This window comes from Lacerta agilis, chromosome 17, assembly GCF_009819535.1.
Source record: "Lacerta agilis isolate rLacAgi1 chromosome 17, rLacAgi1.pri, whole genome shotgun sequence".
Lineage (NCBI taxonomy): Eukaryota > Metazoa > Chordata > Lepidosauria > Squamata > Lacertidae > Lacerta > Lacerta agilis.
In genome coordinates this window covers 31,622,427-31,649,137 of record NC_046328.1, presented here as the reverse complement: position 1 = coordinate 31,649,137, position 26,711 = coordinate 31,622,427, and the positions used below count along the sequence as shown (strand labels likewise).

The window sequence follows — 26,711 nt, the reverse complement described above, 5'->3', positions numbered from 1 at the left end:
CCCCCGCATTGCAGGAATCTCAACTAAAGAGGTGTGCCTTCAGCATCCCCAGAAAGCTGTGCAGTGGAGAAGCCAGGCATACCTCTGTGGGGAGGGAGCCCCGCAACTGAGGGGCTGCCACGGAAAAGGCCCTGTCGTTTTCCACTGCCACCCCAAACATCTGAGGGAGGTGGAACTACCAAGGTGGCCCCCAAGGAGGGTCTGTAGGGAAGGAGGAGGCCTCTCAGATATTTGGAGCCTAAGTCATCTAGCACCTTGAATCGGGCCCGGAAACTGAAATTTTCCAGACGCAGTTGAAATCGGGCCTTAAACGGGCAGTCAGTGCTGATTTCCGCATCTGTGCAAATATGTTTTTTTTACAACTTGTCAGAGATGTCGCTGGGAAATGATGGGAAACCCATCCTAGGTTGAAGTTAGGTCTCATTGTCCCAGGAAAGGTGTGTGTGTGTGGGGGGGGTAGCTGCTAATTTTGCTGCCCATCTCTCAGCACTGCAGTTCGCAGGTTGGGAGCCCGTTCGTAGTGCTCAGGGGACCAATCCTGTTTCTACCACTCTGAGCACCTGGAAGTGTGCAGTGTAGCAAAGCTTGGGGGAAGGAGAGGAGGAGGAAGAGACGACATAACCACTTTCCTCCGCTGCTTTGCCACCCGACCCACGCCGCAAAAGGATGTCGGTTTTTATTTTCTCAAAAGAGGCTTTGTCAGAGTGTATAGGAAGCTGCCTTGTACAGAATCGGGGCCTCGGTCCGTCAAGCTCAATATTGTGACTGCTGACGGGGCAGCTGTGCACCTGTCCTTACCTGTAGCTAGCAACAAATGATCCAGTTTGTCCAGTCCTCCTTTAAAGCCACCTGAGACAGTGGCCACCGTTGCAGGTTTGATCCCTGTCTGGGACAGCTGCATATTCCTGCATTGCAGAGGGTTGGGCGAGATTGTCCTCTACCATTCTCTTGATTCTGCGCAGAGGTTTTTGGGTACCAGGTTTGGCGACCGCAGTTTAAAAACCTCTGCCTTGCTTCCATATGGAATTGTTGTTGTTGTTGTTCAGTCGTTCAGTCGTGTCCGACTCTTCGTGACCCCATGGACCAGAGTACGCCAGGCACGCCTATCCTTCACTGCCTCTCGCAGTTTGGCCAAACTCATGTTAGTAGCTTCAAGAACACTGTCCAACCATCTCATCCTCTGTCGTCCCCTTCTCCTTGTGCCCTCCATCTTTCCCAACATCAGGGTCTTTTCTAGGGATTCTTCTCTTCTCATGAGGTGGCCAAAGTACTGGAGCCTCAACTTCAGGATCTGTCCTTCTAGTGAGTACTCAGGGCTGATTTCTTTGAGAATGGATAGGTTTGATCTTCTTGCAGTCCACGGGACTCTCCATATGGAATATCATTTCCATTTTCCCACCTGTGTGCTTTTCTCCTCCTCGCTTCTTGGGACAAGCGAATTGTTCTAAGAGCAATGGAAGAGGGGCCCCCGTGGGTCATCTACTCCAACCCCCTTTTGCGAGTGGACATTCTGTTGTGGCGACCGCAACCTAGATTCAAGGTGCCATTTGGCCATCTAGCTTTATATGTCCGAGTTTCTAACACTAAACCTGAGCAACTGGTATTCAGAGGCACATCGCTGCCTCCAACAGATGAGGGGAAACAGCGGTTGTGGCTTGCAGCTGTCAGTGGCCTTTGCTTTCCTGGATTTCTCTGACACCCCCCCCCCCTCTTTTAATGCCATCCGTTAGTGGCTATTTCTTAACTCCAGTGGGAGCAAGCTCAGAGCCTTTGGATAGACTACTCTGCATGGACTTGCGTATAAGACGGCATTCTCCCCCTCTTCCAAATTTCTCCCCCTCTTACCAAAGACCCAGGAACCCATTTGCAATGGATTGGTGCCCCCAATGAGATCTTGGTGCCGTCACAGGTAGCAGTAGGGAAGCCCCTGAGTCGTTCGCCGTGTGAGAAGCTGGGGGGGAGCATCCGGGGAAGTTTGGACAGGAATTGGAAACTCGGCGGGTCCTGCAGTCCCCAAATATTGGCTGTGTGGGCCTGTGTGTGCTTTCACCCAGTCATTTCCAAACTCGTGTGTTGCAAAATTGCTTCAAGAAGTGACACCCAGGAAGGAATACAGGAAGCTGCAGTAGAGTGAGTCCACCTAGCGCAGGATTCCCTGCACTGACTGGCAGCAGCTCTCTAGGATTTCGGGCAGGGAATCTCTCGCAGCCCTACCTGGAGACGCAACTGGTGGCTGAACCTGGGACCTTTTGCCTGCAAGGCTCTACCACTGAGCTATGGCACTTCTCCCAAAGGAGGAAGAAGAAGAGGGAGGCCTGTTGTGTCTCTGCATGAGTTTGTGGTCCCGCAAGCTCTCCCATTAGGACCAGGCGATGTATCGATATACAGCGGTGCCTTGGTTGTCGAACATAATCCGTTCCGGGAGTCCATTCGACTCTCGAAACCGTTCTAAAATCAAGGCGCAGCTTCAGATTGGCTGCAGGAGCTTCCTGCACTCAATCGGAAGCCGCTTTGGACGTCCGGCTTCTGAACAACATTCGCAAACTGCAATGCTCACTTCTGGGTTTGCGGCGTTTGGGAGCCGATTTGTTTGGAAGCCAAGAAGGTACCACCACTGTATCGTCCAAAACCGGTTTGAAGTCCATATTGTGATATCAGTATCATAGTTTTTGACCTCGCAATATATTGCGAATCATGACGTGTGCTTTGCAAAAACCACAATGTGGGGGGAAACCATGAAGCCTAGCTCCGTCCTTATTTCAGGCATTGTAATATATCAGTATATATATGTTGCGATGTTCAGCTGGTGATATATCACGAAGTTGAAAACCAGATACCACCCAGCCCTACGGAGCATTATGACCCAACTTTAACCCTTGCCTGCCTCTTACTGTATGAGTCGCTGTCCTCAGCCTCCCTCTTTCTCCCTGGTGCACCCAGGGCCCAGTGACATGGGCTCCTTCGACAGATGATCATTTTGTTTCTTTCACCATTTAAAAACTGGGCAAAATTCAGTGCACCTTGGCTACCGGGACTTTCGGTTTACTGGGTTTTTGGAATTTGGCAACATGTGCTGTCTCTGTGCGCCTCCATCTCCTTGGGAAGACCAGGTCAAAGTGGCTTACATAGTCCCCACCACCACCTTTTCATCTTCACAACAACCTTGCGAGGTAGGTGAGCCTCAGAGATTTGTGGCCAAGTGGGCAGATGGGGAGGTGTTCAACTCAAACCCGGCCAGTCTTGGTCCAACCCTCTAGCCACTACACCGCACTGCCTCCTGTGGGGGGGGGAGAAGCTACGTTTGCATTTTGCCAACTGGTGTGTTTTGAGGTTGCGACTGGAAAGGAAAAAAAAATAATGATCTCTGTCTCACTTGGAGACCAAAACAGAAGCACCATTGGCTTCCGTTGTCTCAGAAAGTAGCACTTCAAAGCGTCAGCAAACACAGTGATGGCAATGAAAGGAACTTTTATCTAATTTTCTTTTATAAAAAAATAGACAATCCAAATAGTCAGCGTGGGGTTTTATTTATTTTTTATTCAAAAAACACACACACCCAGAGACTGTCTCCTAAAGACAGAACTGTCGTCCTTATTCAGGATGCTTTCAGACCTTGTTGGACCACAGATGCCATCCATCCCCAGCCAGCACGGCCAATAGTCAGGGGGGATGGGGGATGAAGTTTGCGGGAATCTAGAGGGCTACAGGTCCTCCACCCCAGCCTTGGACACATGGCCCAGCCAATCAGGGATCACATGGCCCAGCCAATCAGTGTTAAAGGCATTTACAGAGGTGTAAAGCAAGGTGGGCCACAGCTCCCATCAACCCCAGTCAGCATGGCCAATGGTCAGGAGGGATGGGAGATGAAATTCAGAAAAATCTAGCAGGTCACAGCTTCCCTCTTCTCAGGCTGTGAGAAGTGGGGTCCTACAGATCCTGGAAGTGAGGATTTGGAGGCAGGAGGAGGGGTAAAGTGGGAAGGCGGAAGGAGAGGGAAACAGAAGCCTTTTCTCTCTCTTTTGTTCTCCCAATTACAGGTAGGTAGCCGTGTTGGTCTGCCATAGTCAAAAAAAATAAATTCCTTCCAGTGGCACCTTAGAGACCAACTAAGTTTGTTCTTGGTATGAGCTTTCATGGGCATGCACACTTCTTCAGATTCATGGAGGATAAGGCTCTCGATTGGCTACTAGCTATACTCTGCCTCCACAGCTAGAGGCAGCAGTGCCTGGCGGGGTTAAACTGTGGAACTCCCTGAGACAGGAGGCAGCGATGGGCACCATCTTGGATGGCTTTAAAAGAGGGTTAGACAGATTCCTGGGGGTGAACGCTACCCATGGATACTAGCCATAGGGGTTGTGCTCTGCTGCCACAGTAGGACGCAGCGATGCTTCTGGGTACCGACCTGGAAACCGCAAGAGGAGAGGGTCGCTCCTGTGCTCGGGTCCTGCTTGCTGGTTCCCCACTGGTTGGCCACTTGAGAAAACGGGAGGCTGGACTAGATAGGCCACTGGTGTTCTTGAGACGCTGAGGACTAGCCTCATGGACTGTGGCCTTGCACCACAGAAACTTGCTTTCTTCTACTTTCAGCGCCTGATCTGTTTCGGACCCGATTCACCACCACCTCTCCGCTAGCCCAACTAAACATGCTCTCTCTCTCTTTTGGCCTGGTGGCTGCGCCTGTCCAAGTCTAAACCAGCGCTCCTCTTCCTGCAAGCTTCAACAACTGTGCCACTGGACAATTTTTAAATTTTTTTTAATAGGTTCCTGAATTGTATGACTATTTCAGTCTCTCCCCCCCCCCCTTTTCCTTAAAGAGACCATGTTGTTTAGGGGCTGGGAATCCTCCCACCCATCTGAGCCACTCCCTTCCCCTGGGAACTCGCTAGCAGCAAAGTCACATCAGGGCGGCTGTGTGGTTTTGCGTTGTGTTGTGTGTGTGTGTGTTTTATGGTACGAAAGCCTTGCTCTCTCCCGCTTGCTCCCAGCTCTCTGGCAGGCGGGTTCCTTTCCTTGCCAGGGTCCTCCTGACCCAGGGGAGAGGCGCTGCGTGTACCGGGGGCCGTTCCCAGAACCTGTTTGGGCATGTCCCCTTCCCACCCATCGCCTGCCTGGCACCGCTCGGGAACTGGCGCAAAGGCCCCCCCCTCCTTCCGTCCTTCGGGGCCGGCTTGCAACAGAGGGATTAATGGGCGTTGGGCAGGAAAAAGTACAGCCGGTTCCTGAGGCTGCCTGCCAGTGCCCAGGTGTTGCCACCCTTGTCTTCCCTGCCCTGCAGTCCGCTTCCTTGACTTAGGCAGATGAGAGTATCCCGGCGCCCACGGCAGGAGCCCGGCGCCACACCCGAGTTGGGAATTTCTGATAAGAGGAGCCTGGTTATCTGAATCAGGCCAGTGACCCAGCTAGTCGGTCCTGCTGTTCTCTAGATGCCCCACTGGGAAATGGTTGAGTTAGCCTGACAACCGTGCCTCTTTCAATTTTATTTTTATTTTTTCCCGTGCTCAAGCAGGGCTGGATTAACCATTAAGCAAAATAAACTTGATGGTTGTGGACTCTCCTTCCTTGGAGGTGTTTTTTTTAAAGCAGAGGTTGATGGCCGTCTGTGGTGGATGCTTTAGAGCTGAAGATTCCTGCATTGCAGGGGGTTGGGCTGGATGACCTTTGGGGTCCCTTCCAACTCTCCAATTCTGTGATTCTAAGCATGTGCCTTAGGGCATCAAGCGAAGGGGGGCACCACAAAAATTTTCGATTTTAACCAAATTAATGGTCACAAACTGCTCAGCTGAGCGTTCATTTTCTCAGCTGAAGTATATGAAAAAAAATCGCAACAGAACAACTTTTGCGGCAAAGTGGACTTGGGTGCCTTATCTCTACTAAGTATTGAAGCAGGTGGGCTACGTAAGGATCTGATCAAAGACTTTTCAATGAGAAAAAGGAGGAAGGTTTTCCAAATGTAAATAAAGTTGGAAGTATTCAGAAACAAACATTATTTTCCATCTTACTACAGGTTTGGTTTGGTTTCGAAAAATACAATTTTGTTCTACGGTTTATTATTGTTTATAGTTTGAATTGGATATATATGGGGGGCACCAAAATATTTTAAGTGCTATGGGGCCTCTAAAGGTCTTAATTCTTCCCCCTTAATCCTCCTTCCCCCTCCCTGCTTTTGGGATGGGGTGGGGTTCAAACCAGGAGAGAGCTACCTGTGCTATCCTCCTCCAGGTGTGCTAGATGGGCTGGATCCAGCAGGTTCTTTTCACATTGCAGGACTCCAACTCCCATCAGCTCGCACCAGGCAGCACCAATGACCAGGGATGATGGGAGTTGTAGTCCAGCAACATCTAAGGCCCGCAGGTCCTGCATCTCTGCTTTTTAAGCTTCCTAGGAATCTGCCTTGATCCCGCTCAGACTCTTGGTTCATCACTCCCAGTGCTGGCTCCTCTGTTTGGCGACAACTCTCTCTGGCAGAAAAGGGTTGTTCCATCTTGTTCCCTCTCGCTTGCGGGTTTCCCAGAGGGGCATCTGGTTGGCCAGTGTGCGAGGCGTATGCTGGGCCGCGTGGGGCTTTGGCCTGACTCAGCTGGGCAGAGCCTGTGTCAGCTGGGTGCACTAGGGAGGCAGAGGGCGATGCAGAACAGCAACTCATGCAGAGCAGCAATGGGCAGCCTCCTGTAAGAGGCATGGCAGGATCAGATGGGAGAAGGTGGAACAGCAAACTCATGCAGAGACACAACAGGGCCCCCTCCTCTTCCTGTAGCTCAGTGGTAGATCTTTTCAGGCAGAAGGTTCAACCCCCAGTTGCGTCTCCCGGTAAGGCTGGGAGAGACTCCTTGCCTGAAATCCTACAGAGCTGCTGCCAGTCAGTGTAGGGTATCCTGCACTATGTTGACAACATAGATGGCGGCTTCCTGCGTTCCTCCTCGATGCATAGGCGTTGCTTCTTGAAGCAATTTTGCAACACACAAGTTTGGAAATGACTAATAGACGCATACAGCTAATAACTCACACAGCTAATATTTGGGGATTGCAGGAGCTACCGAGTTGCCTTTTGCTGCCCAGTCTTTTCACTGCGGCTTCTCGCAACACAGGTGTTTCTAAGACGCTCCCTGAGACGTCACTGGGTTCCCTTGGGGACAGCGATCAAGGGTGTTCTTGGTTTGGGAGGGAGACATTTGGAAGAGGGGCAGTGTGCCACCTTACACAAAGCTTCCTTATTTGGCTGCAGAAGGTCCCAGGGTCAATTCCGGGTTTCGATCATTCAGGAGCCAAAACGTCCAACTTCCAAGGTATGACTATACTGGAGACCCACTGCAAGCAGGGTAGCTCACGGACAGAGAACCTGTGCCCAGACTCCCAGCTCCCCCAGCCCCAGCCAGCAGGGCCAGGAGTTGGGGCTGGTTGGGGAGTCCCGCAACCTCCAGAGGGCTGCAAGGCTCCCCCAGCTGTGGGCTAGAGTGTCAGACTCGGAGCACAGAAACCTGGGTTCGAATCCATAAAAAGTATCGGTGTTGGGTGACCTTGGGCTGGGCAGTATCTCTCAGGCTCGCCTACCTTGCAGGGCTGTTTGGAGGAAAGGCTATAGACTCCTCTGGATGAAGCTTAAGACAGGAACGTAGTGCATGCGTCTAACCGTCCCAATCAACTTAAGGAATGTTCTTCTTTGGCAAGATAGCATCCTGATTTTTTTTTATTTAATGCCTTTGCCGTGAATGCTACAATTCTTTCGCTTTCAGCCCCCATCCCTTGAGCCAGAAGCAAAGTCTCTTGAGTTTCTTAAGCCGGTCAGGTTCTTGAGCATGTCTAAGCAGCCAAGCCAACCCCCACCTGCAAACGCGCTTTGAAATCCCAAGCCTGTACTATGGCTGTGTCTTAATTCCCTAACGTCCAGCACCCGGAGCTGCTTGCCCGAGTTGGTGAAACTTTGGCAAACGTGTCTCGTCTGTAATAAGTTGAACCCCACCGGTTCTGTTAGGTGTTGTTTTGTTTTAAGTTAAAAAGGAGACTTTTTGCATTTTGGCCATCTTACTTTGCATCCCATCGTAGGAGAAGTTGGCGCAGATCTTGGATCATGTCATGTCGACGATGACTGTGATGTGCCAATTGGCTAGGACATGGGTAGGCAAACTAAGGCCCGTGGGCCGGATGCGGCCCAATCGACTTCTCAATCCAGCCCGCGGGCGGTCCGGGAATCAGCGTGTTTTTACATGGGTAGAATGTGTACTTTTATTTAAAATGCATCTCTGGGTTATTTGTGGGGCATAGAAATTCGTTCATTATTATTTTTTTTCAAAATATAGTCTGGCCCACCACATGGTCTGAGGGACGGTGGACCAGCCCACGGCTGAAAAAGGTTGCTGACCCCTGGGCCAGGATGCCTGAAGTCACACCCATAACATACATCAAAAACACACCTGTACCACTTCGGCAATCATGGCTTCCACCCCACCAAAGAATCCTGGGATCTGTAGTTTCCCCCACCACAGAGCTACAATTCCCAGCATCCTTAACAAACCACAGTTCCCAGAATCCTTTGCTGGAAGCCATGCACTTTAATTGCAGTGTTGTGACCTGACTCCCACTGGGATTCCCGTGTCGACAGGCCTGAGCTAGATGGGGCTGCGGTCTAGACGACAGTGTAAGGCAGCTTCCTGTGTTCCTATTCAAATCCATCTTCTAGAATCATGAGGACCAGAACCTTAGCTTGTTTCTAAGGGAAAGGCCATGACTCAGTGGTAGGAGAAGGCTCTACATTTCAATCCCCAGCATCTCCAAGTAGGCCTGGGAATCTCCTATCGGATACCCTGGAGGGTCTGTGTGGACAATCGTAGAATTGCAGAGTTGGAAGGGACCCCTGAGGGTCATCTAGTCCAATCCCCTGCAATGCAGGAATGCACTTGTCTTAGCAATGGCAACAAGAAACACTGTTTTCTCTCCCCCCTCTCTATTATATTGCTGAAATAAATCAAATAAAGAAATATGGGTGGGTTGGGCAGGGAAACCAGGATTTTTGTGTGTGGAAGGACTGTGAGTTCCACTTCCAGACAAGCGCAGAATTACGGTATTTCAGTTCTGAGAACATACGCTTGGCTTCAGTTAGTGGATTTGAAACAAAAAAACTAAGTAGATATTGCAAGTCTGAAGTTGTGTGTATGTACAACAAATATACAACGGGCAGCAGGGTGCATGGCTTACAAACAACCCTGGGTGTGAGAACCAGTAATTTTATAACCGCACAAGAGAGGCTTTGTTGTCTCCGGACTCTCAGATCCTTTAATGCTGCTTTAGGATTGGAATTGTTTTTCAAGGACTTGTTCAATTGTTTGGATGTGTGTGTGTGTGCCCTCCGTTACGACATAAAGATGATTAATTATAAGATGCTTTGGAGAGTTCAAAGCTCTCTCTGAACTTATCTGGCCAATCTTGGCTGCAGCCCTGTGAGGTAGGCTGTCCCCTTTATGGGGCGGCGGAGACCGAGAACAGGGCAGCTTTGCCCCCGAGCCGTGTCATGCGTTGGCTGGTGTGAGATTCGAATCTTGAGACTATCCAACTCGCACCCGAGGTTCCTGAGACTCGAGATCGCTTCCACGCTCGGTGCTTTGCTTCTGCCTTAATTAGCTCTTCCATACTTGCAAAGCAGAGTGCTAAGTGTGAACATTCGGCAACAAAAGCTTTGGTTTTTCTAAGCTTCTTCTTTGCGTTAAATTTGGCTCGGATGTGTGTGTTTGCCAGCGCCTCTTGAGGACTAGAGGCCTAAGGTGCCGAATTTGCTAAATATCCAATGCAACTCCAGTAAATCCCAGGTAGGCAACTGGAACAAAAAACTGAAAACCCAATGCAATTCCAAGCAGGACTGAAAAATGTGCAAATTTTAAAACTCTTGACCCCGCCCCTTGTCCCACCTGGCTCCGCCTCCGACCTGATCCTCTGTGACCTGCCAAATCCCTCTAGGCTCCGCCCCCACCATGCCTGGGATTCTGTCCTAGCTGAAAATTCTCTTAGGCCCCGCCTCCACCCCACCAAGCCCCGCCTTCCCATCCAGGCTCCGCCCCTTGCACGTCTCTGTTACTTCTGCTGTCTGCTGGATCTGGGGCTGATGCCCAGGAGGGCCGTCACAAATGCAAGGGGAACCGCAGGGCTTAGTGTCTCTTTTTCGAGAGTCACACACTTCGGGGGAATTCTAGTTGACGCAGCTTTTCTCTAACCCTGTGCGGCAAGCTGCACTTTCCAAATTCCCCTTTCACTGCATTCATCCTCTCCCCCCCCCTTTTTGCATCTGGTCACCCTCCATATTCAAGGCTTCCCGTAAATGCGCAGAGCCCCAGCGCCCATAGATGTGCACTTTTGGCCCTGGCCCCCTGGCCCTTATCTCTCAGCATCTCCCCTGCGAGAGCGGCGGAGGTGGAAAAACCCCTCCTCCAGTCACCGCCGGGATAGCTCAGCCCTGCTGCAACATCCGCCACCCGCCCACTTTTTAAATTCTTCTTAAAACGGAGGCGAACAACTGCCTGGAAGCTACATTCCCCCACCCCCCAACTCTCTGCACCCTGGCCTTCCCTCAATCCTGACACCCTCCAGGCACTGAGGGACTACAACTCCCATCATCCCCGAGCATAGGCTGTATGTGTGGGGAGGTCAGCGGTGGCCGGGAGCCCCCATCAGTGAAGACCACCAACCTAGATGGCTTGAAAAGAGGAGTGGGCCTGTATAACTTCGCAGCCTAGACCGTGGCTGGCTCCCAGTGATAGAAACTCAAGTATATAAGCTATGTGCCAAATGGCACCTTGGATCTAGGTTGCGGTATACGCAACAGAATGTCGATTTGCCCGGGGGGGGGGTTGGACTAGATAACCGTCGGGGTCCCATCCAATGCTGCGTTTCCATGATCTCGACTACATTGCTTGCCCTTACAGCAATTCACTTGCCCCAAGAAGAAGAAGCACGCACAGGGGAAATGGAAATGGAATTAACTATGGAGCGAGGCAGAGGTTTTTTAAACTGTGGTACCCAGAAATCTGCAGGTGGTCGCAATTGGACCTGTGGCAGTAGCAAAACGCGCCTGGCGCCTGGCTAATTTCTAACACTGCCTGCTACGGGTTCGGATCCATTGTCTATCCCAGGGGGTTATTGAGCCTCTTAAGGGGCTGTTTTGTGCGGATCTGCTAGCCAGGTTGACTTTGAAGTTGGGAACCTCTGGTTCCTTTCACGGCCAGTCTGAACAAGTAGCCAAACCCAACTGATAAGTTCTGAGTGTTTGGCGTGGCATGGCGACGCCGAACCCCGCAGAGGAGGCATTCGGCTTGCTCGCTCGGCCATGCTCCGAGGGCCCCGAAAAGGCCCCTGTAATTTGTCCCCCATCAGATGTTGGAGGGGATAGTTTCTGAAGGCTGGGCTCCGAAATCTCCCTCTTGGGTGACGGAGGAGACAGCTTTCGAGTGGTTGGGAGGCCGTGGGTGTGATGAGCCGCCAGGCGTGCGATTCTCACAGACCCCCCCCCCCTCCCCATGGCCTGCCGCAGCAAAAAAATCTTTTGCTGAAAACAGGAAAAGGTGTCAAACCCCAGAGCTCCCACGTCAAAGGTGCAGGGTGGTGGAGGGGGGGGGGTTGCTCCGTAAATCTAGCTTGGGTGTCGCTAGATTTGTTGCCGAATCTTCCCCTTGTAGACAGTCTTTCGGCCGAGAATGAGAGCTTGATCGCACCCGGGGCATTCGTGATGGGAAGCTGCCGTCTAGCTCAGCCTCCGAGCCCCACGTTGGACAAAAAAATCCCTGCATTGCAGAAGGTTGGACTAAATGACCCCACTCTGTGATTCTGCGATTGTCCACACGGACTTGCAGAGCCAGTGTGGTGTAGTGGTTAGGAGCAGTAGACTCATAATCTGGTGAACAGGGTTCGCGTCTCCGCTCCTCCACATGCAGCTGCTGGGTGACCTTGGGCTAGTCACACTTCTCTGAAGTCTCTCAGCCCCACTTACCTCACAGAGTGTTTGTTGTGGGGGAGGAAGGGAAAGGAGAATGTGAGCCGCTTTGAGACTCCTTCGGGTAGTGATAAAGCGGGATATCAAATCCAAACTTTCCAGGGCATCCGATAGGAGATTCCCAGGCCTACTTGGAGATGCCGAGGATTGAAATGTAGGGCCTTCTCCTACCACTGAGTCATGGCCTTTCCCCTAGAAATAAGTTAAGGTTCTGGTCCTCATGATTCTAGAAGATAGATTTGAATAGGAACACAGGAAGCTGCCTTACACTGAGTTGTCTAGACCGCTTCCCCATCTAGCTTAGGACTGTCGACACAGGCTGGCAGGGGCTCTCTGGGATTTCAGGTAGGGGACGTTTCCAGCCCCACCTGGAAATGCCAGGGATTGAACCCGGGACCTTCTGCATGCAAAGCAGGTGCTCTCCCACTGAGCTGGGGCGCCCCCCCTCCCCCAGGGCAGCTCGCAATACACCTCCATCCTGCATTACAAAAGGGTGCAGTCACAAGCTCACAGGTGGGACGGGCTCAGGGCAAGATTGCTTCATCGCCCCAGCCTGAGCCAAATGGCTGCTGTATCAGATCTTGGGGTGTAAACTCTCTGCCATAGGTGGGGAAATGATTCGAGCAGAGCAGGTAGCTGGAGTTTACTGTTCGGAGTGGGGTAAGGCGACACGACACACCATCGTTTAGATTAGTTCACGATCACCTCCCTTTTTTGGATGAGTGTGTAAGGCTAGAATGCCAGCAAGCATGCACAGAGTGCCTTTCTCTTGGCACCGACGCCTTGCTGGAATTGCAGGTTTGGGGCCCAAGGACTTCTCATATATAACAAGGCAAACAAATATCAGAACATGTGGTGATAAGAATTCTTATTTTGGATGATGAAAGCCTGATTTGAATGCCTGCTCATCCAAGGAATAAGTGGACTTGTTCTGACTTAGTTTTCCCCACCTGTGAAATGGAATCGGCAGTGCTCTGAGTGACTGTGATGACTAACCTGGACCATCATTTTAAGATAGTTTCTGAGATGAGCTTTATTCCTCTGGTTTTTACACCTTTTGGATACTGGCTTGTCCCTTCATCTTTGAAAGCCTAGTTCTCGATTCCTCATGTTCCACAGCCTTCCAATCTGGACTACTACTACTACTAGCAATGAATCCAGAACAACTTGGGCAAAAACATCTGAACACAACATCTCCACATTCTCTAGTTTCCATTTCCATTTTATCTCTGCCAGCGAGCTGCAAAAGGGCATGTTATTTTAAAAATAAATACACTGCAGTTCTGATTTATCTTTAAATCTTGCATCAAATGCACAGTTAAACCGGAATAAATTACCCCAAACCTTTGTCAACCAAGTTATTTGGAATTGAGCTGGATATTCCTGCGTTTAGGCAATTTTTATTTACCGGTACATTATTTGGGTTGTTAAATGTGTACCCTGCCCTAAACTTTCAAGGGGCCCTACGTACATTATTCTACACCCCGCCCTTTCTGTTATCTCACCAACCCTGTAAGGTAGACAAGGCTGAGAGAGGGGATTGACTGGCCCAAGGCCAACCAGTTAGCCTAGTGGCTGAGTGGGGATTCGAACCCGGATCTTCTAGCTCTCTAACCACTATACAACACTGCCTCTTAAGGCACAGGTGCATTTCCTGAGCAGCATTTCCTAAACCACAGATCCTCCAGGTGCAGATGGGCTACAACTCCTAACGTCCCTGAACATTGAAGGTGATGGCAGATATTGTCTAGAACATCTGGATGAAGATTTTGGGGTGCCAAATACACTGAACGGAAATCTTACTGAAAGTGAAGTTTACTTTATCAGCAGCCAACAGACCATTAAAACATTTTATAACAACTGAATGCACATGAATGCAACTGAAAATCAGAATTAAAATATTAGACACTCCAGGCAATATTTTCAGGCAATCCTAAGAAGTCTATTAAGGATAGCTGTGCCCAAAAACTTTGCCAATTTATACAAACTCTGGAGGGACCAGGGAGGGACTGTATTATGGGATATATTAAACCTTTCCTCACTTCTTGATAAAAACTAATAGAGAAGGACATGCAAAATAGACTCCGCTGCATCTGTTGTTCACTGAGGCCACAGTCACACCATAAGTTAAAAGCACTATGACAGCGCTTTAAACAGCCAAAGAATCCTGGGAGCTGTAGTTTGTTACGGGTGCCGAGAGTTGTTAGGTGGACCGCACCCCACCCCCCATTCTCCTCCCAGAGCTACAGTTCCCAGAGTGCTTTAAGAATCAATCCCACCTCCTAGGAGCTCTGGCGTTCACTGAAACACATAAAATTCTAGTCCTCATGATAATCTATGGCAGGGGTAGGCAACCTAAGGCCCGTGGGCCGGATGCGGCCCAATCGCCTTCTAAATCCGGCCTGCGGACGGTCCGGGAATCAGTGTGTTTTTACATGAGTACAATGTGCCCTTTTATTTAAAATGCATCTCTGGGTTATTTGTGGGGCCTGCCCGGTGCTTTTACATGAGTAGAATGTGTGCTTTTTATTTTAAAAGCATCTCTGGGTTATTTGTGGGGCATAGGAATCCATTCATTCCCCCCCCCCCCAAAAAAATATAGTCCGGCCCTCCACATGGTCTGAGGGATGGTGGACCGGCCCACGGCTGAAAAAAGGTTGCTGACCCCCTGATCTATGGGAACAGCTCTTCTGGGAGAGGATGGGGATTGAACTGGGAGATGCTCTGCCCACTGAGACACATTGTGGGAACAGTGTGAAGGCAAAAAGTAATAATGGGAGAATCAGGGTGTTGGACGATTGTCCCCATGTTTTTTTCCTCCATGAAATATTAAGCAGATGGTGAGTTTGGGTCATAGATGATGCAGTTTAGTAGTATTTCAGACGATGGCATTCATGGTATTATGGGAATGATTCTTCCATGGGAACATAGGGGAGTTGACTTATACCTTGCCGTTGTCTACACTGACTGGTTGGGGGGTTGAGTCCTGCAAATAGGTGTGCCTGCTGCTTTCTATTTGTTTTGGCTGGGTGTGGGCATTTTGACTTTTGCTCAGGGGGTGTTCCTTTGAAATGGGTGTTTCTCTATATGCCCCTGCCCCCCCAAACTGTTGGGGACCCCCAGTCCATGCTTTCTGCTTTACACCTTGAAGCGGCCCTGTTTTCCTATCTACTGGGCATGTTGTCTGTTGTTTCTGCAGCGTGGCGATGCTCTTGACATGCTCAAGGGCACTCTCCATAGCATGTACGGATGTGCGGGCGATAAAAGTGGGTTGTGCTCACCCTGACTATACAATACTGTAGAGGGGATCCTGGGTACTGAACATGCTTTTATTTACATCGGTGTGAGGAGCCTGTCGCCCTCTAGAAGCCAGCAATAGCCCTCCTCCCCCTCCACGAATTTGTCTAAACCTCTTTTAGATTGTTGGCCATCTCTGCCTCCTGTGGCAGGGAGTTCTGTAGATTAACTGCGCTGCATTTAAACTAAAAAGTCCCAAATGCTACCACTCATTTTTAGCGCTTTCTCGTTTTTGCCCTCTCTAGGGGCTCAGCAGGAGGGCCACCCCCTCTCGCAGTCTTTGCAAGAACCCTGCGAGGTAGGTTAGGCTAGAGTAAGGGGAGCCAACCCAATGCCACTCTTCGGGAGTGAACAGAGGATTTGACCTTGCGCCGGCTCTGCCGCAGATGCAGAGTCACGCCCTCCTCCTGCTTTTTCTGATAAAAGCTCCATGCTTTCAATAAACTGCCTAGCAGGCAGCAGTTCACCGGGTGAAGCTTTCCCAGAAGTGGCTGCACCAGTTAAATTTCTGCCCGCTGTGCAGTTTTTTAGGGCCCTCTGCCTGCAAAGCCCTTATAGCTGATTGCGTCTGGACGCTGCCAGTCTCCCCCCCAGCTCTCTTCCCAACCCTGATGGCTTCCGCCTGTGCCACAACCACCACCTCTAATCCCAGCCGATTGCTCCTCCTGCTAATCCCTCCTAATCTGATTGGCGTTTGTCAGGGTTTGTCAACCCAGAGGGGCATGATGGCTTAATTGCAGCTCAGCCTGTCCCTCTGCCTCCCACCTGTGCCCGCAGGGGCAGGTGGAGAAGGCCTCGTGGGTAATCTCAGGACTCCTGGGTTCTATTCCCAGCCCTGGGAGGGGAGGGGAATCGAGAGCGGAGGTTTCTGTGTTCTCAGCAATGGTTTGCTGCCTTGTTTTGTTCCCCCTGCTTTTTTTGCAGCAGCAGCCAGGCAGAAATTCCACAGGCAAAGTGCTGTTTGGTCACCTTTCTCTGCAGTGGGAAGGGCCGTGCAGCTGCTCAGTTTCTTTTCCTGCACAGCAGCCAGGCAGAAATCCAACAGGGAAAACACAGCTCTCCCTCTTCCCCACACCTGGTCCCTGCTGCAAAGATCACACAACTGCTCGATTTCTGCCCTCTTTCACAGCAGCCAGGCAGAAACTCAACAGGCGAAGTGCCACACAGACACTGTGTGCAGCAGGTGACCTGCGATTGCTCAGCTTCTGCCTGTCCTCAGAGCTGTCAGGCAGAAATTCAACAGGAAAAGCTCTCTCTCTCTCTCTCTCACACACACACACACACGCCTGACATCGTGACACCCTGCAGGGAAGGGGGCAAAGGCAGTGGCACTTAGACACGAGGAATCGGAGCACGAGGCTTGGGGTGGGGGCTGGGAAGAGGGCCGGGCGTGCGGTGTGGGAAAGGAGTGGGGCGCTGGGAGAGCTAGGGCGGCTGCTAGCTGGGACTTGGAGAGACCGCGGAGAGGAGACCAAGCAAGGCCTGGCCTGGGCATTTTGCCCCATTGCGCCCCTCCCTGAGGGAAGGCAATCAAAGCCAGCCTCTCTCTCTCTCTCTCTCTCCTTCTCCCCCCACGCTGCTCCATGCCAGGCAGGGGCTGGCAAAGTTCTGCCTGAGCTGGCATCCCCCGGGCGTTGCCATGACGCGGACCGCGCCCAGCTCCTGGGTCAGAGTGCTCCTGCAGGAAGAAAAGCCACGCCTGCCTGGCAGGTCGTCGTCCCCCCCCTGCGCGCCTTCCCACCGCTCTTCTTCCCCTCCCCGCAGAGCCAGCCTGCCCGCCTGCCTGCCCATCCCCTTGCCCGGCCGGTTGAGCCTGCTTGGCAGAGAGGGGAGCGGCTGCCCCTGCTTGGAGCCCGTCCCCTTCCCACCCACCCTTGCCCCATCGAAGGCAAACACACAGCCCAGCTGGCTGGCACCCAAAGCAGGCAGGGAGCGGCCACAAGGCAGCCCCGTTCCGACTTCTGAGAACAAGGCGAGGCACGACAACGACTCTCTCTCTCCCCCCCCCCCCACCATCTTTGCCCAGCTGGCACCCAGGTTATCTGGGTGAAAGGTGGGTGGGAGAACAGGATGCAGCAGGGGAAACATTATTAGAGGGTGCCAGAGGGAGTTTGGAGGACAGTGGATATTATTATTTTACTTTCATTTGTATATCACGTTTTTAGCCAAGCAGCCTAAAGTAGCATACATTGCTCTCCCCCCCCCCTTCCCACAACAACCCTGCAAGGTAGGTTAGGCTGTGAAGCAGTGACTGGCTCCGAAGATCACCCAGTGAGCTTTGTGGCCAAGTTGGGATTCGAACCCTGGTCACTCCCAGGTCCTAGTCTGACGCTCTCGCCACCACTGGCGCTCTCTTAAAAATTAACGTCTTTTAAGTAATATTGGGTAGGGGGCAAGCTAACCCTTTTCATTTCAGTTTCTCATTTCTACCACTGTTTGATTTTTTTGTCCGTCCGTCCGTCCCGCCCCCCCCCCCGCAAAAAAATGAAAATTCGTTCGCTGTGAATTTTTCCTACTGTGCCAATTTTTCGTATGCAGTTTGCCAGAGAGGCACATTTTCTTTGCAGAGCATTTCCCCCTAATATAATGCATGTTTGGGTAGGGTGTTTTCACGAATACTTGCACCCAAAGCACAATTTACCCTCAACAGTGTTTGCGCCATCATCCTTTCCCCACACCCTAGAAGTTGTTGGACTATAACTCCTAGCATCTTTGACCATTGCCTGAGCTGGCTGGGGACAATGGGAGTTGTAGTCCGACATCAGCTTGGGGAGGAGCCAAAGCTGAAGAAGGCTGTGGCCTAGAATATGCTGGAGAAACTGCATCATAAAATTCAGGGGAGTGCAAATTTTGAACGCAGGCTGTGTTTCAGTTCTCACATCATTTTGGAAAGTGCAAAAATTAGGTTGTTGTTGTTTAGTTGTTCAGTCGTGTTTGACTCTTCGTGACCCCATGGACCAGAGCACGCCAGGCACGCCTATCCTCCACTGCCTCCCGCAGTTTGGCCAAACTCATACCAGTCGCTTCGAGAACACTGTCCAACCATCTCATCCTCTGTCGTCCCCTTCTCCTTGTGCCCTCCATCTTTCCCAACATCAGGGTCTTTTCCAGGGAGTCTTCTCTTCTCATGAGGTGGCCAAAGTACTGGAGCCTCAACTTCAGGATCTGCCCTTCCAGTGAGCACTCAGGGCTGATTTCTTTAAGGATGGATAAGTTTGATCTTCTTGCAGTCCATGGGACTCTCAAGAGTCTCCTCCAGCACCATAATTCAAAAGCATCAATTCTTCGGCAATCAGTCTTCTTTATGATCCAGCTCTCACTTCCATACCTTACTACTGTACTGGGAAAACCATAGCTTTAACTATACGGACCTTTGCTGGCAAGGTGATGTCACTGCTTTTTAAGATGCTGTCTAGGTTTGTCATTGCTTTCCTCCCAAGAAGCAGGCGTCTTTTAATTTCATGACTGCTGTCACCATCTGCAGTGATCATGGAGCCCAAGAAAGTAAAATCTCTCAATTAGGTAGGGTTGCCTTAAAATGTGAACTGAATGGAAATGCTCCCCCTTTCTTGAGGAACTGCACCTGGGACCTCCCTGACAGCACTAAGGATCTTTATAGTTCTACTGGAGGTTTCTAGACTCCTGTCAGCCCCCAGTCAGCATGACCCAGGGCTCAGAGAATGATGGGAGTTGTAGTCCAGCAACTTCTGGAGAGCCACAGGCCTCCCTCTCCTGTCCTGGATTGTGTCCCAACCTATCAGGGATCACATATGAAATGATTCCAGCACAGCCTCTTAAGCGCATACAACATACAATCAGAATTTTTACCTGGGAAGCCCCATGGAGTCTTGTTAGGAACATCTAGGGCAGCCAATCTCCTCCAGAGGTTGGGAGCTGTCATTCACAACCTGTGGAGGCCAGGAGGCCGGTCTAGGGAACGGCTTGGCTGAAGAGGCTATGCTGAGGGCCACATTCCCTTTGTGGGGGGCCACATGCCAGTGGTGGGCGGGGCCAGAGGTCAGGCTGAGAGGCCTTAAGGGCCACCTGAGACCTCTCCCCCTCCTTCCCCCTGTAGCTTTCGCTCTGGGTCCCCTCTCTCTCCTCGGGCGCCCTGAGAGCGGAGGGTTTGAGGCTCGCAAATGCCATGGGTCGTGGGTGGCAGGAGGGAACTGCCCTATCTTTCCTAGGAATCTGCCTCTAACCCTGTCTCTATCAGGCCCCTGATCTTCTTTGCACCGTCTGGGGGCGAGGGACTTCCTCCCGCTCTGAGATGAAGCCAGTGCTGTGCTCTCTCGGAGTCTGCACACTTCCTTTCCGTGTGTGTCTGTTCTTTTTTGAGTTTCTTCACGTACACCTGCCATCTTCCCTGAAGGCGGCCTGGGTTTTATTGCTTTATTTAACTGAAGCTTCTATGTTGTCTTCTCTCCCCCCCCCCACCAAATTGGGTAGAGAGCGTAAGACTCTTAATCTCAGGGTGGTGGGTTCGAGCCCCGTGTCGGGCCAAATTCTTCCTGCATTTCAGGGGGTTGGGCTCGAGATTCCTTCTGCTATTCCGTGATTCTATGATAAAGGTTCTAAGAGTTCTATGATAAAGGTTCTAAGAGTTTATGTAAGATCAGTTAAGAAAACGACAACCGCAATGCGACCCGCCTGATTGCACTCTGGAAGACATGGCGCAAAGGGAAAAGGCATGTGGAAGGAAGAGGAAAGCGAGCGAAACACAACCCTTTTTTGATTTAGGCTTGGAGGGGAGGCAGGCGGGAAAGGTGAACCCTGCACTAAGAAGGCCTTTCTTCAAATCTCACCTCCATCTTGGAGGTGCAGCCGTCACGGCCCTCCCCCTTGGCCACAAAGCTCACTGTGGGTGACCTAGGCCCAGCCACTGCTGTTCAGCCCAGCCTATCTCACTGGGTTATTGTGGGGATCCGTTTGAGGAGGAGAACCATGTACACCACCTGGGGTGGGGGGGAAATGGTGGGATTTAAATGCAAGAAATGTATAATAAACAGGACTAACGCAACCCTCTGTTAGCCTTAGTAAATGATTGTGAGTTTAAGGAATTGATTGCAACTTGAGGGATGAATTGATCAGAACTTCTCTTCTCAAAATAAATGATTTGTCTGTCGCCAAACACCTTGCTTTGAATGCCTTTTAAATACAAAACCTAAATGCTGTCTGTATTGGCTGGTGCTAACATCCCTGCTCCCCGCCCCACCCCACTCTCTTTTCCATGCAGGTGAGGCAATGGGCAGCCCTGAAGACGACTTGATTGGGATCCCTTTCCCAGAACACAGCAGCGACCTGCTGGGCAGCCTCAACGAGCAACGCCGGAGGGGGGTTCTCTGCGACGTGACCTTGCGGGCCCAGGGATCGGAGTACCGGACCCACCGGGCCGTGCTGGCAGCGTCCAGCCGCTACTTCCGGCGGCTCTTCGCGGGGCCCGGCATGGGCGTCTGCGAGCTGGATTTTGTGGGGGCCGAGGCGCTGGGCGCCCTGCTGGACTTTGCCTACACTGCCACCCTGACCATCAGCACGGGCAGCCTGGCAGAGGTGCTGCGGGCTGCCCGCATCCTCGAGATCCCCTGCGTCATCAAGGCCTGCATCGAGATCCTGCAAGGAAACGGCTTGGAAGCCCCCGTCCCCGATGATGCCTCCCGCGAGCGCGCCCACCGCTACCTGGAGGCCTTTGCCACCCTACCCAACGCCGAGGGCGACCTGCCAGAGCCACCCGTCTACCCGGCCCCCCGCCGCAGCAAGAAGATCCGCAAATTCCTACAGGCCAAGGGCTCCCGCCTCAACAACCACCTCGCCGAGCTGTCGCCGTCGCCGTCCCCCTCCTCGACGGGGACGCAGGAGCGGCCGAGCCCCCCCAGCCAGGCCTCTCCGGTGCCAGTCCTCGTGCACCCCCACGAGGACGAGGTGCTGGCGCCCTCTCGCGCCTTCCCGTACCCGTACGCCCCCGGCCTCTCGCCGGAAGACCTGGGCTCGGACGAAGAGGCCACCGAACATGACATCATGACCTACATGCGTGCGCTCAACCCGGAAGGGCCGTCCCTGGGCCTCGACCCCCCGGACAAGCTGGTGCGCAAGCGGCGCTCGCAGGTGCCCCAGGAGTGCCCGGTCTGCCACAAGGTCATCCACGGCGCGGGCAAGCTGCCTCGCCACATGCGCACCCACACCGGGGAGAAGCCGTTCGCCTGCGAGGTCTGCGGGGTCCGCTTCACGCGGTGAGCCTTTCCCCCCCCCCTTCTTTCAAAACTGGCTCCCTGTGCCCGCCTGCCCGCTGCAGCTTGGCTTGGCGCCGGCAGCAGGGTGAGGCAGGTGCGAGAGAACAGACTGTACCACATGGGAGTGTAGGTGGGGCGGGGGGAATGCCACAACTTCCTCCTTTTGATGTTGGCCATGTTGTTGAAAACACAGCTCCTTGCAAAGGAGGAGGAAGAGGTTCTAGATCAGAGGGGGAGGGGGCTTTTTCTGTCCAAAGGCCCCATTGCTTTGCGGGGAACCTTCTGGGGGCTGGCATGCCCAGGGGTAGATATAGCAAGAGACAATGAGCAGGTGGAATTAATGGATGTAACTCTGGATCTTTGTTCGGGAGGCTACATCCGAGGGTTTTTTTTTTTTTTAATATGTGCACAACCTACATCTCTCCACCCAGACACCCCAAATTTCCCCCGGGAAAGGGAATTGGTTGTTAAACCATTCAGGGGGAGGAACGGGGGGTGTGTGTCTCCTAACAGCTCTTAAGAGCATGAGGCTCTTAATCTCAACTTGGGCAAAAGACTCCTGCATTTCCGGGGGTTGGACTAGATGCAGCCCTCGTGGTCCCTTCCAACTCTGCCATTCCATGATTCTTAAGAACTCTCAGCGCTCCTAGCAAACTACACTTCCCATGATTCTTTGCGGGAAGCCACAGCTGTTGAAAGTGGTATCATAGTGCTTTAAATGGCTAGTGCAGATGGGGCCTGGGGCAAAACCTTATCACTCCCATTTCTGCTGAAAAGCTTGGCCCCAGCTTTTGTTTGTAAATGGGCCATTAGTCACCCTCTGAAAAGACCCATTGAAATCAGCAGGCTTAAAGTGACTCAGGTCCATGGCTTCTACTGAATCCGGCCCAGTATTTTTTTAAGCCATGCTGGCTTGGTTTTATTCGAATTGTAGAATTTGTAGAGTTGGAAGGGGCCACGAGGGATATCTGGTCCAATTCCCTACAATGCTGGAATATTTTGCACAACATGGGGCTCAAACCTACGACCCTGAGTCTCATGCTCTACAGACTGAGCTATCCCAGATGTCTGTCTTGGTCCGTCCTCCGTCCCCCCAGCTGTGCAGAAGGGGAACAGAAGTTTAAAATAAACGGTACCTTTTAACCCTGCACAAAGTGGTGCTCCCTCTCCTAGAACTGTCAGCAGTGAAGAGACAGGCAGCGAGGACTGTACCATCTGTAGCAGTCAAGGGAGCCTGCCTATATAGCCAAACTTCAGAGGCTTCTCCTGTCCTAGACCTCCCTCTAGAGGCCATTCTGCATTTATCTAGCGGTAACTGAACAATTACTGCACCCTTCTGGCTGCTTTTGGACCCCATTTGTCACCAGCCCCTGCTAGCAAGGCCAATGCTCAGGCATTGCAATTTTTGCATAGCGCACAGACACACAAATCATGATTTTCAAAATATCATATCCTCCAACATTTCTCTGATGAAAATGGGGATGTATTATTATTATTATTATTATTATTATTATTATTATTATTATTATTTACTGTTTATACCCCACCCATCTGACTATGATGCCCCAAACATAATAAAACATTAAACATTTTTAAACTATACAGGCCTGCTTTTAGATGGCTCGGGGGTTGGATAACTCCATATCCTCTTAAAATTTCCCCAATGAAAATAGGAACTTCCTGAGGAAAAGGGACACCGGTGGCGCTGTGGGTTAAACCACAGAACCTAGGGCTTGCCGATCAGAAGGTCGGCAGTTCTAATCTCCGCGACGGTGTGAGCTCCCATTACTCGGTCCCAGCTCCTGCCAACCTAGCTGTTCGAAAGCATGTCAAAGTGCAAGTAGATAAATAGGTACCGCTCCGGCGGGAAGGTAAACGGCGTTTCCGTGCGCTGCTCTGGTTTGCCAGAAGCGGCTTAGTCATGCTGGCCACATGACCCGGAAGCTGTCTGCAGACAAACGCCTGCTCCCTCGGCCTAAAGAGCGAGATGAGCGCCACAACCCCAGAGTCGTTCGCGACTGGACCTTACGGTCAAGGGTACCTTTACCTATGGAAAAGCAGGACATTCTGGAATCAAATCGGAAACCAGGATGGCTTCTTGTAAAATCCGAGACTGTCCCTTGAAAATAGGGTCTGATATATTGCCAGGTCAAAAATTATAAAATAAGTACAGTATCACAATGTGGACTTCAAACCAGTTTCGGACAATATATCGCCCAGCCTTAATTCTGTGTGGTCCACTGGGTTCCTCTCCGCTTCATAAGGACTAGCAGCCCTCTTGTTTGAAACGGAGGTTGCCCACAAGCAAGGAAGATGCTGCTGGGCCACGGGCAGAGGTGTCCCTAAGCTCTTGCTGATGCAAATCTCCTGTCTCCTCCCTTGCAGGAACGACAAGCTCAAGATTCACATGCGGAAGCACACGGGAGAGCGCCCCTACTCCTGCCCGCACTGCACGGCCCGCTTCCTGCATAGCTACGACCTGAAGAACCACCTGCACCTGCACACGGGCGCCCGTCCCTACGAGTGCTGCCTATGCCACAAGGCCTTCGCCAAGGACGACCACCTGCAGCGCCACCTCAAGGGCCAGAACTGCCTGGAGGTACGCACCAGGCGCCGGCGCCGCGGCCCCGATCCCGAGCCCAACTCCTTGTCTGCCGCGGGGATGCCCTCGGTCGACCACGACTTGACCAATGGGCAGGCGGAGGGGCTGTGCCTCTCGCTCGCCCGCGGCTACTGGGATCCGGCCCGTGCCCAGCAAGCCCTGTCTCCTCACATCAAAGAAGAGGAGGACGAGGACGAAGACGAGGAGGAAGGCCGCGAGGAGGGAATGGCGACGGATGACGGGCCGGCGGCGGAGGCAGAGGCTGCGGCTGAAACGGCGTAGGGCCTCACCCCCCCCCAGACTAGGCCTCAGGCCTTCTTTGCTTTGGCCGTTGCCATGGCGACTCCGGGGACTAGGCCGTGGTCCAGGCCGAGATGCACTATTTCCCCACCCTTTCAGTTGCCGCGGCAACCGAGAAGAGATGCACTATGACCCGCCCCACCCTGGCGCACTGATTTGGTGCCTTTAGCAACCCCTCAAAGGGGTACGGGGCAGTTATGAACCAAAGCAGGTGGGGTTGGGGTGGTGGGAGGGCAGAAACGCAAGGGAGAGGGTTCATATGCTCAGGATCAATGAAATAAGCAATTAAATAGGGGTAGTGCTTTTTGGGAGGGGGGTGGCGTGGGAGGGAATCCTGATTTTTTTCCCCCTAAGAAAACAAGAATTATATAACTTTGGGGAAGGGGGAGTGGTTGGTGGCCCCCAGACCCTGCACTTTTGGGGGCTGCTCTGACCCCCATGTTAGGGAGGCTAGGAGGGGACGACTAGATTTATTTATTTTTCTTAAGGCGAAGATGTTGAGGAGCTTTATAGGAGTGTGCCGGGTTTCCTGGGTTTGATCCCTGCCTCTGGCTTTCCAGAGAATTTTATTTCTGAGAAGGCAGACGAAAGAAAAGAAGATCTTTATATTATTCTGGGCCCTGAGACTGGCAGCTGCTTTTTGAGAGGGGGGCAAGTGGGGGGGGGCCCACAACCTTTCTTTTGCATGGTTTGGGAAGGGAAAGCAGGGGGTGTTTTTTCCACACCACCCAGGGACGGTCCCTGCACCCTATATCAACTGCACCTCCTTTTTTGCACAGAGAACCCCGCTCGGCCTTCGACGCTTCCTGGTGGCGTCCTTGCACAGTGCAATGGGCTGGTCCCTGCAGCAACCCGTCCCCCCACCCCCACCCCAGCTTGTTTGTTTGGGGTAGGAGGATGCCCCCGAAACAAGGCTTCTGACCCACATTCCCATAGCTCTTCCACACCAAGACCCAGAACTCATTGCAAGAAGATAGGTTTTAGCACTTGGCGGGGGGTGGACCATCAACTTGGGGTTTCCTTCCCCCCCAAAAAAGCCCCTCCCCACAGAAGTTTCATTCCACAGCAACAGGTGTCAGGTGCACAAAAAGGCAATGACCCCGTTGTGTTGACACCCCCCTTTTAATTTTCCTCCTCCACCATTGCACTAGGGTTTTGGCCTGCAATTTGAGGGTGGAGAGGGTTCGGACTGGCACACTCCTCGGTGGTGGTTAGGGATCAGGTCTAACTCGTTGCCCCTCACCCCCATTTGCACATTCCTTAGATTTCCGGGGTGGGGGCCCTCACCTCTCTGGAGGGGGCAAAACAGCCGGTGGGTTGGGCTGGAAAGAGGCAGCGTTTGGGGACTGCAGGGAGAAGTCCGTCCCTAGAGTATTAGCACAGAGTTTAATCTATATTTAAGAGATGATGTAATATATTATTTCCCCCCTCCCCAAACTCTGCTTTCCCTTCCACCCCCAACCCTTTCCCAATCATCCCCCACCCTCCCCGCAGGTGTTTTTTTGGGGGAGCCTCTCAGCGGATGAAAAGAGGGAGGGCGGGGTCTCTGGTGAGAGCCCCATGTTGTCTTCCCTGACTTTTTTTTAAAGTGCCTGTATGTTTAAACTTGAATCTTTAGCCTACTTGAAGTGCAAAAAAACGCTTGTTCCACCTTACCCTGCAATACCTCAGCTACACCTCACCCTGTCTTCCCTGTCTTGAAGACCCCCCCTCCTCTTAGACTCTTCCTGCAGCAGCGATTTGGTTATTGGGGGGGGGGGAACAGCTGGAGATGAATGAGAAAAACACTCTTGCTCCTCATTGCCTTTCTCTGGGAGCGCTAGCAAAAATGTGCATATTTTCCTGGATGGCTGGCGGGGGGGGCGGGTATGTGGAAAAGACGGGTGGGGTGTTCACCCCCTCCCCGCCATTTCATTTGGGTTTGTTTTTTTTAATTATTATTAATGTGCTGGTATTCCCGGTGACTGTTGTCCGTTGAGGCTGCTTGACAATAAAAAAGGAAAGCAGGGGAAATTTTGGGTTTGCGTTGGTGTCTGTAAGGGGGGGGGCTTGCCTTCATGGACAAAAATTCTCCCAGAAAAGGTGGGGCAAAGTGGCTTGCATTATCTGCTGCGCAAGGGTCTGCATTACGTGTGCCAGGAGGTGCCACTGGACACTTTATAGTCCAAAACGGGGGAAATAAATAAGTAAATGGACAAAAGTACAAAGATTCACAAATGTTTAGGGGTATGCGTACTCCTATGTCCCCCCCAGAAGAAAAACACGGTGTCTTGCACAAATTCCTGCACTGTAAGGGAAAATATGCGGTGAGCAA

At 52.0% G+C, this 26,711-nt stretch overlaps 1 protein-coding gene across 1 annotated transcript in view; it reads left to right on the top strand.

The window, feature by feature from the left end:
* The window catches only part of ZBTB7B (zinc finger and BTB domain containing 7B), a 52,002-nt gene extending 27,290 nt beyond the window's left edge, over positions 1–24,712 (top strand). The window contains exons 2-3 of the mRNA XM_033135993.1: positions 20,505–21,495; positions 23,881–24,712. Of these exons, the coding sequence (XP_032991884.1) occupies positions 20,505–21,495; positions 23,881–24,379 (1,490 nt within the window). The 3' untranslated portion in view covers positions 24,380–24,712. The remainder of the gene's footprint in view (positions 1–20,504; positions 21,496–23,880) is intronic.
* Positions 24,713–26,711: the final 1,999 nt, after the last annotated feature.